At 45.9% G+C, this 13,577-nt stretch overlaps 1 protein-coding gene across 1 annotated transcript in view; it reads left to right on the top strand.

Moving 5' to 3' along the window:
* LOC122749583 (zinc finger protein 420-like) overlaps positions 1–13,577 on the top strand; it is a 54,220-nt gene that overhangs the window by 16,776 nt on the left and 23,867 nt on the right. The window contains exon 5 of the mRNA XM_043996015.1: positions 5,739–6,824. Coding sequence (XP_043851950.1) covers positions 5,739–6,824 — 1,086 coding nt within the window. The remainder of the gene's footprint in view (positions 1–5,738; positions 6,825–13,577) is intronic.

The following is a 13,577-nucleotide window of genomic DNA, read 5'->3' as shown; positions in this document are numbered from 1 at the left end:
AAGATTGAGAACAGAATTCTAACAGCCTGGCATTCCTATCTTTCCTCAAATCTCCTGTGAAGTCCTCTGCCGCCACCACCATCAAGTCCGGAACCCAAAAGGCCTGCGCTCTCTGCGCAGGCTCCCTTTCCTCCTTCCTGTCTCCTCCCAGACCATAGGAGGCTCCTCCAGTTGATTGGCTGGTAGACTTGATAGACAGCACCCATGAGCAAGCGTCATTTCCTGACACCAAGGAAAAGCCACAATGCCTCTGAGGCATTTTCCTCATGGTGGAGCTCTCCACAGCAAGTCTCCAGTAGGTGGTGTCATTCCAATCATTACACCTGCAAGTTCCTGACCCGGGTTTGGTCCGGATGGCATCCCTAAGGACTTGCCCCTGTGTGGGGCTCCAGTGGACTGCTGTTGGATTAAGCCGCCATGAAGCAGCTGGAGAGCTCACTCTGCTGGTCAGAGGGACAGGATGGTGGGCCACCCGCTCTGTTCTCTGTGCTGCTGGCCGCAGATGGGGCCCAAAGATGGGGGGCGGGTTCCGAGCTACGCCTGCTGCTGCTCCTGGCTAGGCTAACCCCTCTACTTGCTCAAGTGACCCCAGTCCTTTAGGTTCCTCTGACAGATTGCCCCCTCTGCCATCCCTACTTTCTCTCTTTAATCTCTCCCTATCTACTGGCTCCTCCCTCCTTCCTACAAATAGACCATCTCCCTGATCCTCAAAAAATCCTCACTTGGTTCTTCCATCTCCACTGTTGTCCCGTATCTCTCCTCCCCTTTATGGCTAAATTCCTTGGGAAGACCATCTTCAATAGGTTCCTCCAATTCTCAACTGACTCTTGCAATCTGGCTTCTGATTTCATGATTCAATGCAACTGCTCTCTCCAAAATGACCAGTGATCTCTTAGTTACCAAATCTACTGGCCTTCTTCTTGACCTCTCTGGAGCCTTGGACACTGGGATTGATGTAGGAGGCAAAAAGGGATTAATATGAAAACCTAAGACCCAAGCTTTAATTCAGATATTAGCCCCCCAAAGGAGTCAGACCCCAGTTAATGGATAGCTTACAAGTCAGCATACTAGGTTCTCGTACCCACAGAAATCAGTGCCCATAAGGGAACAGAGGGAGAGAGGCCATGATGACCTTAGACTAAATGACAAGGGTATAGAAATTCTAATGAAAAATGGAGATATTTTGAAACTAGCCATGGGAACCAGAAAGAGACATGCGCAGAAAAGGCCAAATTTGTTCCCAGATTCACCTTATGACGTGTAAACCCCCAAAACACACCTCCACTGAAAAAGGTACCCACCTGGGGGTTGGCTTAGGACCCCCAGGAACTCCAAATTAGGATAAGCCCTCCCCTGTACCTCCCCCAGGTGGAGATTATAATGAGACTGATAATCGATTTATCCATACTATAAATAGAACTGCCTTTCCTTTCCCTATTGGAGAGATACCTTTCCACTATTCTGGTTCTGTCCCTGTGGTCACCCACAGTATTGCAATAAAACTTGGGAAACTGAGTCACTGAGTCTTGTCATTCTTTTGGGATGACTCACGGTCAATTTGACCCCAAATTCCAGCCCCCATCAGGATCATCTCCTCCTTGACCCTTTCTTCTCTCTGCTGACCACTTCTCTGTCTCCTTTGCTGGGTCCCCCTCTAGATCACTCCCTCTAATGATAGGGGGCTCTCAGGGGCCTGTCCTGGGCCCTATTCTCTTCTCTCTCATTAGTACTTCACATGGTGATCTCATTAGCTCCTGGGAATTAAATTTTCGCCTCTGCTAAAGATTTTCAAATTGACTTATCCAGCCCTAACTTTCCTGCTGACTTATAGTCTCATATCTTCAGCTACCTATCAGACATCTTGAACCGGATATCCAGGAAACATGCCCCAAATGGAATTCATGATCTTTCTTCCAAAACCTTCCCTAATTAGTATAAGAGTATCAGCATTCCCCCCGGTTTGCCTCGTCACCCTGAATTCCTCCCTCTCTCACCCCAGACATCCAGTATGGTGCCAAGGCCTGTCAGTCTCACCCTTCCAGCACCTGTCCGATATGCCCCCTTCTCTTCTCTGGCACCGCCCTGTCCTGGTGCAGACCCTCACCATCTAACACCTGGATTATTGCAGTCGCCTGCCAGGGTCCTTGCTCTGCCCTGTCTCAGGCATCGCCCCACTCTAGCCTATCCTCCAGCCACCCAAGTGATTTTCCTAAACCTCAGGTCAAATCATGTCACTCCCCTACTCAATAAGCTTCGGTGGCAGCTGTGGCTTTGAGGAGCAGATACAAAATGCTTGCTTGGCATTTGCGTTTCTTTGTAACCTACCCCCTCCTACTTCTCCAGTTGTGAGAAAATCATTATTAACAATGAATTTTGGGGGGACCCAGAGATCAGTTTGTCCTGCCCCCACCCCCCACTCCAGAAAGTTCAGCACTTGTTTGGGATGAGGCCATGGGAGCAGGAGACATGGAGATTGATAAGAGCCACTCCTAGACACTGGGATTGGCCCTTTTGCATACTCTCTAGATCACCCTCCAGTCATGTCAATCGATGGAACTGAATGTTGCTCTAACCAATGGGCTTTGACCAATGTGTGGTGATCTGCCTCTACCTAAGGAGGATAAAACTCTTGGTCACACCAGGGTCAGCCTCTTTTTGCCCTTTCCTGCCCCTCTCCCTGGCTTTGCTCTTCCTCTTAGGACTGTGTACATATGAAGGCCTAAGACTATGAGAAGCTAGGGAGACAAAAGGTCAATTCTTTACTGGTGTATATGATAGTAATTAATAGTAAATGCTTACTGCCAAAGCGGGTGCAATAGTCATGAACAAATAGCGCTAATTTTAGAAAACACAGTTTAGCACAATAATGAAAAAAAACTCCAACACACAGAGTTTTCTTACTCCTTACTCCCTGTGGCGCTGACCTCCTGGCTGTTCTAAAAACAAAACTCTCCATTGGTTCTGGGCTTGTTTTATTTATTTATATATTTGTTTGTTTGTTTGTTTGTTTGTGAGGCAATTGGGGTTAAGTGACTTGCCCAGGGTCACACAGCTAGTAAGTGTCAAGTGTCTGAGGCTGGATTTGAACTCAGGTACTCCTGACTCCAGGGCCGGTGCTCTATCCACTGCACCACCAAGCTGCCCCGGTTCTGGGCATTTTCTCTGGCTTTCCCCCATGCTTGGAATGCCCTCCCTTCTTTGCTCTGACTTCTGACCTCCTTGGCTTTAAGTCCCAACTAAAATCCCATCTTATTGTAGAAATATTTTATTAACTTGCATGCCTAATTTGACTGGGATACTTAATCTGGGGACTTTTGGCTCTGACTGCGTTTAATTTGATATGGACCGTTTAAAAAATCTCTTCACACTGCTCCCAAATTGATAAGCAAAGGGTTAAGAAGCCTCTTCCATTTTAACAGCAGAGGGTTTATTTATGAGATACAATTTACAGTTAAGAATACATGGAAATAAAATGTACAACCTGACTGTGTTCTGGCGGAGTCTCTTTTCACCTGCTGCCCCTGGAACTTTTTTTAAAATTTATTTATTTATTTATTTTTTAGTGAGGCAATTGGGGTTAAGTGACTTGCCCAGGGTCACACAGCTAGTAAGTGTTAAGTGTCTGAGGCTGGATTTGAACTCAGGTACTCCTGACTCCAGGGCCGGTGCTCTATCCACTGCGCCACCTAGCTGCCCCCCCTGGAACTTTTTTAATACAATAAGGGCCAAGGGCCGTTGCCACCTCTTGCCTTAGGGTGTGTTCCACTTTCACTACTCAGGTCCTTTATTCTAACTCTGAGCCCCTTTCACTTTGTAAATCCCCCTGCATCTAACTTTCCTCTCCGTACTGCCACCACTGAACTCCTGTGTTTCTCTCACCGACCTTTCCTTCTGTCCTACTAGTGCTCCAGTGTCCTTCTCTGTTCCATTCATCTTGTCAGCCCCTCTGCTGTCTCTGGTCTCCAAAGTCCTCCTTAATCTTGTCCTTCGGCCTCCTCTTCTTGCTCTTAGCTTTTTCTCCTTCCCCCATCTCTTAGTGCTCCAGCCTTTCTGCTCTCTCTTTTTTTGCAGGCAATGGGGGTTAAGTGACTTGCCCAGGTCACACAGCTAGTAAGTGTTAAGTGTCTGAGGCTGGATTTGAACTCAGGTACTCCTGAATCCAGGGCCTTTAGGTGCTTTATCCACTGCGCCATCTAGCTGCCCCCTAGCTTGTCTTTTTAAGGGTCACCCTGGGCATCTCCAATCTTTCCCAGGCCAGTGGCCAGGCTCCCTTTCTAATTTTATCAAAGAACTTTTTCCCACACTTAATAACGGTGTAGATGCATCTCTGCACTTGGTTGGCCTATTAGCACCTTGTTATCTCTATTATCTGTTCTTTAATTGCTAGGATTATATAAACCAGCTTGGGGAGTCCAGGGACCAATCAATCCCTCATTACTATTGTGAGTAATCCTGAATCCAAGGCCGGTGCTTTAACCACTGCACCATCTAGCTGCCCCTCTCTCTGCTCTCGTAATCTTGTCAGCCCCATTGAGTCTAACCCCCAGGTATATATATATTTTCTTTTTCTCCACTCAAATCTCAGGGCTTTTTGCACCCCCATACACACCAAGCTAATCTGCCAGCCAGGGCTGCGGCTGGTAGGGGGGCGCACTCGAGCCTCCCGTGCACACCACACCCAGGGCTCCAGGGGCCCATGCCCATGCTGTGCGCCTGGGACCTCAGCATGGGCTACGCCAGAGCCCAGCCTGGATGAGCCCCGGATCTCTGGGATAACTCTGCTCAGGGTGGAGGGAGCTAGTGCTCCCTCCCTCAGCTCTCTGACCTGTCTTGTACAGCCCACGGGGGCTTTTTGGCTCAGCTGAAGTGGAGGGGGAGGGGCTGGTGCCCCTCGCAGAAGAGACCCTGAGGGCCTAAGGCTTTCTAATCTCAGCCCAAAGGTAGGGTCCCCAAATCAAAATAAATTTCCACTTTATGCAGGAATCTTTCCTGATCCACCTTAATGCCTTTCCTCTATTGGTCATCTCCAGTTTATCTTACCTATCACAGATCCTACCTGTTTGTTTGCACATTGTCTCTCCCATTCAATTGGAAGCTCCTTGAGGGCAGGGACTGTGTTTTGTCTTTCTGTCACTGGTACTTAGAACAGTGCTTGGCACACCTTAGGTGCTTCATCAGTGCACTGTGACATCCTGCTTCATATTTCATGTGAAGAGGCAGACCAAGTAAGGGACCAGATGGAACAAAATCCCAGCCCTGACTCTGGTCTTGTGTCCTTTTGGTGTCCTTGGTCAAGTGCCATCAGCTCTCCCTATCTCATATCCTCAACTGTAAAATGGGGTTAGTCATAATGAATGTACTGACTGTGCCGTGGTGGGATTCAGACCAAGACCATCCTGACTCTGAGGCCTCCTCTCTATGTGTTATGGTAATCTGACTGTCTGGAACTTGGGAACTATTTAATCAATAGTGATGGCTTTGAATAGGTCCCAGTTGTGCTCTAGCATTTTTCGAATCCCCTCCTTCGGGGATCGCCTTGTTCATAGATGAACTCCTTTTGCCTCTTCAGGGGCCTCCTCACTTTCCTCTTCTCCTCCCAGAGAGGAAAGGACATATTTGGGGATGGTCGTTCACCTTTGTTTCCTCTCTGGGGGTTCCAGTGACAATTCCATTACCTCATCCAAGCTGCCCAATTCTGACCACTGGGGGCCCTCACACTTCATTTTATTCTGTTTCAGGCTGGGAGACTAGGAACAAGACCCAGGAGAAAACGTCAAAGGAGAACATTCCTGAAGAAGAATCACCCAAAGTTGAAAGACCTGGAACAGGTGATCACTGCTCCATTTTGAGGATCGCTGAGGAATGTGGGAGCCAGTTAGTGAGGCGTCAGAGAAAGGAAGAGAGACACTTGAGGCAAATGACTAAACATAACATTCACACTGGAATGAAACATCAATGTAATGAATGTGAGAAGGCCTTTAATAACCGCTCAGCCCTTATTGTGCATCAGAGAATCCATACTGGAGAGAAGCCTTATCAATGTAATGAATGTGAGAAGGCCTTTAATAACCGCTCAGCTCTTACTGTGCATCAGAGGATTCACACTGGAGAGAAACCTTATCAGTGTAATGTATGTGGGAAAACCTTCAGTAACAGCTCCTACTTGACTGTGCACCAGAGGATTCACACTGGAGAGAAGCCTTATCAATGTACTGAATGTGGGAAGGCCTTCAGCAACAGCTCCTACCTCATTGTCCATCATAGGATTCACACTGGAGAGAAACCTCACAAATGTAATGAATGTGGGAAAACCTTTAATCACCATTCAGAACTTATTGTACATCAGAGGACTTACACTGCAGAGAAGCCTTACAAATGTACTGAATGTGGGAAAGCCTTCAGCAGCAGCTCCTACCTTATTGTACATCAGAGGATTCACACTGGAGAGAAACCTTATACATGTGATATGTGTGGAAAAGCCTTCTGCAAATCCTCTGTCCTTGTTCAGCATCAGAGGATTCACACGGGAGAGAAGCCTTTCAAATGTAATGAATGTGGGAAAGCCTTCAGACAATGGTCAAGCCTTATCAAACATCAAAAGATTCATAGTGGAGAGAAGCTCTTTAAGTGTCAAGAATGTGGCAAAGCCTTTAGTCATCGATCAGAACTCGTTGAACATCAGAGGATTCATACTGGAGAGAAACCTTATAAATGTAGTGAGTGTGGGAAAGCCTTTAGGCATCATTCAAACTTTAGTAAACATCAGAAGATTCATACAGGAGAGAAACCTTATAAATGTGAGCAATGTGGGAAAACCTTTACACGTAGCACAAACCTAACTCGACATCAGAAGATTCATTCCAGGGAGAAAAGTTAGCCATATCTAATTTAGTTGAGCTTTATCTCTTTGTAGTAAATGCTTTCTGAAAGAATATAATCAGTTAAATAGAATTTACAAAAAGCCCACTATATACCAGACAGTCTTCAAGGTGCTAGGGTCCAGTCTCTCACTCTTCTTCATTTAATGATGGAATTTAAGCTATTCACACTTATAAGTAATAACTTATTTCTCTCCCAATAATTTCTTCTTGTTCCATGTTGTTCAGAGGCAGTAAAATCCATTTTACCTTGTAAAACCAGTTAATAAAATAAGTTATATCATGTCTTTTTTGGTAATTCTTTTATTTCCCTGATGTTTAGAACCCCTGCCCCCCCTTTTATTATAGATTTGAATTTTGCAATATGATTGTCAGGAAAGGGGAAGGAATCAAGAAGGAGTCATCAGTTTTTCCTTGACATCAAAGCTAAATTTGTCCACTTGTAATTTCTACTCATTGAGCCTAATTCTATCCTCTAGACTTAGAGAACCAGTCTGATCCTCCCTCCCCACCCAGAGCTTTTCAAATATTTAAAGATCACTGATATAACCTTTGAGTCCTCTTGTCTCCAGGCTGGAAATCTCTCTTGAGATTAGTAATACTTGATGATTTGCTCCTGAACATTACAAAGATGCTCATTATTGATTGATAAACTACTGAGAAATCTGCTGTCCTGCTTCCAGGACCTCACAGCAACAACTATTACCTGTTTCTGGCAATTCAGTAATTGACAAAAGATGTTTCAGCAAGAATTTTATTTATTTTTAAATGATCATAAAAGTATTTTATTATTTTCCAGTTACATGTAAAGATAGTTTTCAACATTTGTTTTCATAAGATTTTCAGTTCCAAATTTTTCTCCCTCCCTTCCTTTCCTCCCCCCTCCCCAAGACATAAAGCAATCAGATATAGGTTATATATGTACAATCACATTAAACATATTTCTGAATTAGTAGTGTTGTGAAAGAAGAATCAGAACACAAGGGAAAAACCTCAAAAAAGAAAAAACAACCAAAAAGTAGAAACAGTATGGTTCAATCTGCATTCAGAATCCACAGTTCTTTTTTCTGGATGTGGAAAACATTTTCCATCATGAGTTCTTTGAAGTAGTCTTGGGTCATTGCACTGCTGAGAGGAGCCAAGTCTATCACAGCTGATCATCACACAATGTTGCTGTTACTGTGTACAATGTTCTCCTGGTTCTGCTCACTTCACTCAGCATCCACTGAAATCGGCCTGCTCATCATTTCTTACAGCACAGTAGTATTCTATTACATTCATAAACCACAACTTCTTCAGCCTTTCCCCAATTGATGGACATTCCCTTGATTTCCAATCCTTTGCTACCACAAAGAGTTGCTTTAAATATTTTTGTACATGTTGGCCCCTTTCCCTTTTTTATGATCTCTTTGGGATAAAGACCTAATAGTGGTATTGCTGGATCAAAGGGTATGCACAGTTTTATAGCCCTTTGGGCACAGTTCCAAATTGCTCTCCAGTCCACCAACAATTCAGTAGGAATTTTTAAGGCATTACCTTCCCCCTCCCCCCACTTCACCTTTTCTAGGAGTTCTGGAGAGTCAGGCAGTGAGTCAACAAGCATTTATCAGGCATTTGCTATGCGCCAGACACACTGCTAAGTTCTCAGGATACAAATACAAGCAGCAAGTCCTTGCCCTCAAGGTTTTCTTGTTAAGGGGAAACACACAGAAGGAAGCTACAGATGGCACAGGTGGCAGGAGGCCGCCGAGGTGCTCAGGGTCAGGGCTCAGTGGAAAAGTCTAAAATTCAGCCTGGAGAGACATAACTAACTGGCCCTCTTCAATTGGAGTTCTGGAGGAAGCATCAGTCTGGGGGTAGAGGCAACAGGAATGGAAGTACTTCCCAAGGCTTGAAAGGAGCTTTCAAGATGAAGAGGTTTCTGAGCACTAGAGAAGAGTCAAGTCCTGGGAAGCCTTAATGGCAGAAGGATCTGGGAGCTACTTAGGATTCACCACCCACCATTATGATTCAGGCCAGAGAAGACAGAACTGTGTCGGGCATTGGAGAGCCCAGCTTGTAACCTCTTAAATGCATGGTGGCCACAGGCCTGCCCAACCAGAAGGATTGGTCAAGGATGAGATTGGCCATTCTTGTCTCTTACTGACATTGACAGGCTGAACAGTATCTGGGGGACAACAGAATGAGTCTAAGAAGACTTAGAATGGCAATTAAGGGTGCCTTTAAGTGTAACTATGTTGAGAATAAAGGGTTAGATGTTTTCAGCTTGGTCACCTAAGCCTGGTTGGTTGGTTGGGTTCCTTCATTCTTCTTTTTTCTTTTTGCAGGGCAATGGGGGTTAAGTGACTTGCCCAGGGTCACACAGCTGGTAAGTGTCAAGTGTTTGAGGCCGGATCAGGTCGTCCTGAATCCAGGGCCGGTACTTTATCCACTGCGCCACCTAGCTGCCCCCTGGGTTCCTTCATTCTTGAAGAGGACCAGAATGACATTAATGTGTTGAAGTCAAGGCATAGTGTGTCTGACTGGCTTATCGGATGAGTAAGAGTTTTGAAGGCTCTTGTTCCCACAGGTTGGGAACAAATAGTCCCTGTGAACATTTGGAGTGGAGATGTCTCTAAATTTTCTGAGCTATTGCTCTATCCACTGCGCCACCTAGCTGCCCACAAAAGAGTCTTGGCATTCAAACCATGTGGCTGGCCCATAAGAAACGCCTTCTCTGCAGTAGAGTTTGAATGCTTGGCAGTTCAGTTCAAGAAAGGACTTTGGTTTCTGGCACTTCATCTGGCCAGATGGTCTTTGTAAGTGTTCTGGCCCATAGGAGAAAATGAGGTGCTGTACACCAAATCTCCTAAGCCGATTCAAGGGGAGGTGAGTCAGCTTCCTGGCATGGTGCTGGTAGATGGTCCAGGTTTCATAGGCCTACCTACAACGAGGTCAGCACAATGGCTCTGTAGACCTTCCTTTGGGTAGGCTGTGTAAAACTTTTTCTTTCCCACGCTCTCCTTCAGAGCCTCCCAGAGCTCTGGTGGTGTGTGCATCCACCTGCTCATCTCTGTGGACATCCCTGGAAGGTAGACTGCCAAGGTAAGTGAACTTATCCACAGCATTCAGTTTCTCCATTTGCTGTAATGGATAGTTCCATGGATGGATGGTGTGGTGCTTGCTGGTGGAGCATCTGTGTTTTCTTGGTGTTCGTTGTCAGGCCAAAATGAGCACAAGTGGCAGAAAATTGATCCATAGCCTGTTGCATCTCAGCTTCAGAGGCTGCATTGAGTGCACAATCATCTGCAAACAACAAATCATGCACCAGCTCTCCCTCCACTTTAGTCTTGGCTTGCAGCCTTTTCAAGTTAAATCATTTACTGTCAGTGAGGTAGCGGACCTTGATGCCATTTTTGTCCTCATTGGAGGCATGTGAAACATCCCTGAAAACATCACACTAACAAAGCATGGGAGCAAGCACACAGCCCTGCTTCGCTCCATTGGTGACTGAGAAAGCACAAGAGCATCATCCAGAACCCGGTCAAGCTGCCAGCGTGAAGTTGACAGACAGCACTGATGACCTTGTCCAGGCAACCACATTTGGACACGATTTTCCAAGACCCTTAAGAGTGACAGCATCAGAGGCCTTGGTCAGATCCTCTGTTCTGTTGTTGGCATTTCTCTTGGAGTGGTCAGGCAGCAAACACCTGATCATCACCCCTCGGCCCTTTCTGCAGCCACTCTGGCTCTCAGGTCGATGACCATCTTCCAGGGGAAGGATCAGCATGTTAGGGAGGACTCTGGCCAGAATCTTGCCAGCAGTGACTGAGAGAGACCCCCACCCCCACCCCAGCCCAGGAATTGTCGTGGGACAATCTTTCCTGGCTGAGATGGATGATGGAGGCATCTCTGAAATCCTGGGGGATAACCTCTTCTTGCCATACAATGCATAAAACTTCAGCCAGGTTTTGTATGAGCAGCGGACCCTCTGTCTTGTCAGTCTCAGCACTTTGCCACCTGAAGGGAACCAGCATTCTTCTTCAGTTAGAAATTTGGCTAGAGAGGGATTGACTTCAACCTAAGGTCTATCTGTGCTCAGTGGCTTCATCATTGATTGATGGCAGTCTGGAAGTGTTCAGCCCAATTCTCCAGGATCATGTCCTTTTTTTTTTTTTTTTTTTTTTTGTGGGGCAATGGGGGTTAGGTGACTTGGCCAGGGTCATACAGTTAGTAAGTATCAAGTGTCTGAGGTCGGATTTGAACTCAGGCCCTCCTGAATCCAGGGCTAGTGCTTTATCCACTGCGCCACCTAGCTGCCCCTCATGTCTTTGTTCTTAATCAACATGGCTCCTTCCTCACTGAGTAGCTGAGTTGTGGCACAGGTCTTTGGTCCATAAATAGGCCTCAGGGCATCATAGATGCACTTTGGGTTGTTCCTATCAGCATACAATGGAATTTTGTGTGTCTTCTTACTGAGCCAAGAGTCCTGCATCTCTCTAAGCTTCATGTGTACTTTACTTCTGATGGCATTAAATGCTGTCTTTTTAGAGATGGATGAACTGTCCTGCTGGTAACCCCTGTGGAGGTCTGATTTCTAGTTTAGCAGCTTCTGAATTTTTCCATCATTTTTGACAAACCAGTCTTGATGTTTGTAAGTGTTCTGGCCCATAGGAGAAAATGAGGTGCTGTACACCAAATCTCTGAAAGCTGCCCACTCCTTTTCTGCTCCACTGTTGCCAACTGTTGGCCAGGTTTCCCCTCCAAGTTAGCAATGGACTCTTCCTGTCTTTTGGTAGTTGTCTTGCCTTGGGGCACCTCTTTTATTGAATGCAAATGTTTAGCTTGGAAAGGATAAGTCTGTGATCAGTCCAGCATTCTGAGTCACACATTGCCTTTGTCACTCACGTTCTGTCTCTTCTCCTTCCAATGACATAGTGTCTTAAATGCTAATGTTTGCTGCAGGGTGCATCCATGAAGTTTTGTTGCATTGAGGTAAACAGAAGACGGTGTTGGTGAGGACAAGGTCATGAGGCCCATAAGTCTTTATTCGTAAATGACCATTCCTCCCAAGGACTCCCTGCCATGTCTCATGGTCTGTGCCTTCTTTTGACACATTGATGACAAGGCTTTCCAGGTTTCCATACATTTTTTCTTTCATCTCATCAGGGTTCAGCATGGTAGGAGCATAGGTACTGATAGTGGTGGTGTGGTGTTTTCCTGCAAGTAGCAATCATCTTATCATGAGCCTCTCCACTCCTTTTGGGAGCACACCAGCTTGTCAACTAGATTAGTTCTGATTGCAAAACCTATGCCAGCTTCAAGGTGCTCCCTTTCACGGTGGCCACTCCAGAAAAATGTGTGTCTAGCTCTGACTTCAGCAAGCTGGCTTTTGTTACTGCTAGATGGGTTCTTTTTTTTTTTTTTGCGGGGCAATGGGGGTTAAGTGACTTGCCCAGGGTCACACAGCTAGTAAGCGTCAAGTGTCTGAGGCTGGATTTGAACTCAGTTACTCCCGAATCCAGGGCCGGTGCTTTACCACTGCGCCACCTAGCTGCCCCCTAGATGGGTTCTTGAAAACTTTTCCCTTTCCAATAATTATTTGCCCACACAATCCAATCAGAATTGAAGTAAAAGTTTTTATTATTTGGCACACAGAGGTATGGCTGGGAGAAGAAGCCTAACTTCAACTCCTCAAACAAAGGAGCAGCTCACAATTTTATAGCAGGGAGAAGGGGGTGGGGGTAGAGGCCTAAGACTGCAAAGTTAGAGCATTTTGAAAATGAGGATGGTAGCTATTTGGTTATCTGAATAATAAACATTCCCATTTCTACCTTAAGATTATTGTCATTACCTATGTGGCTACCATCACACAGCAAACACGACTGGCCCCCAACTGAGCTCATGTTGTCAATTCAAGGAGCCCAGCTGTCTGGGGGACTGCTTTATCATCTCTTGGTTAATCAACTGCTTTGCTTCTCCAAGGAAAGCGTCATCTCTAACTGACCCCAGAAAGCTGGTCAACCACATTTCTCCATGGTCATAGTGTCTCCCTCATGGCCAGAGCATCCCTAACTGCACCCAGGCCTCCCAGGCTGCTCCTACACTTTCATTTGCCAGCCTTGTTTCAGGGCTGCTGGTTTGAGGGGATGCCTGCTGGCAAGCAGAGCTGTTCATCTTTCAGGTCTACTGGATTTCATGTTGTTCATAAGTGTGTGCACATTCTGGGTGAGTGGAATTGTCTTGGCAGAAGTTTTTGTATAGTTTTTTGGTATTCTGACTGCAATGTGGGATCCCTGTCTGTTGAGTTAAGTGGATCAGGGTTGGGTGAACCAAACCGTTTTTAGGGCATCTTTCCCAGCCCCTTCATCATACCAGCAAATGAGCAGCGCAATCCTTAGAAAAGGCTGCCAGCACCAGGGGCTGCTGAATGCCACTGCTGCTTCAGCCCAGTGAGAAGACAACCTGCAGGCCTGGGCCACCCCAGTTCGGGGTTGTGACTGTGCTAACCATTGTATTCATACCTGCTGCATACCTGCCTGTTGACACAGGACTTTGAAATAGGGAAAAATGGTAAAGTGGTGTGGGGGATGTCATTTGATTTGTGCATAAATTGGATTTAAAAAAATAACTTAGTCTTTAATTTATGAAATAAAACAAGTCTCACATGCTTCACTCATTGTCTGCAAAATGGGTTAGTGGGGTATAGCTGCTCTGTAT

The sequence above is a fragment of the Dromiciops gliroides genome, chromosome 3 (genome assembly GCF_019393635.1).
Source record: "Dromiciops gliroides isolate mDroGli1 chromosome 3, mDroGli1.pri, whole genome shotgun sequence".
Lineage (NCBI taxonomy): Eukaryota > Metazoa > Chordata > Mammalia > Microbiotheria > Microbiotheriidae > Dromiciops > Dromiciops gliroides.
Note: the sequence above shows the minus strand (reverse complement) of the source record. Positions and strands in the feature narration are given on the sequence as shown.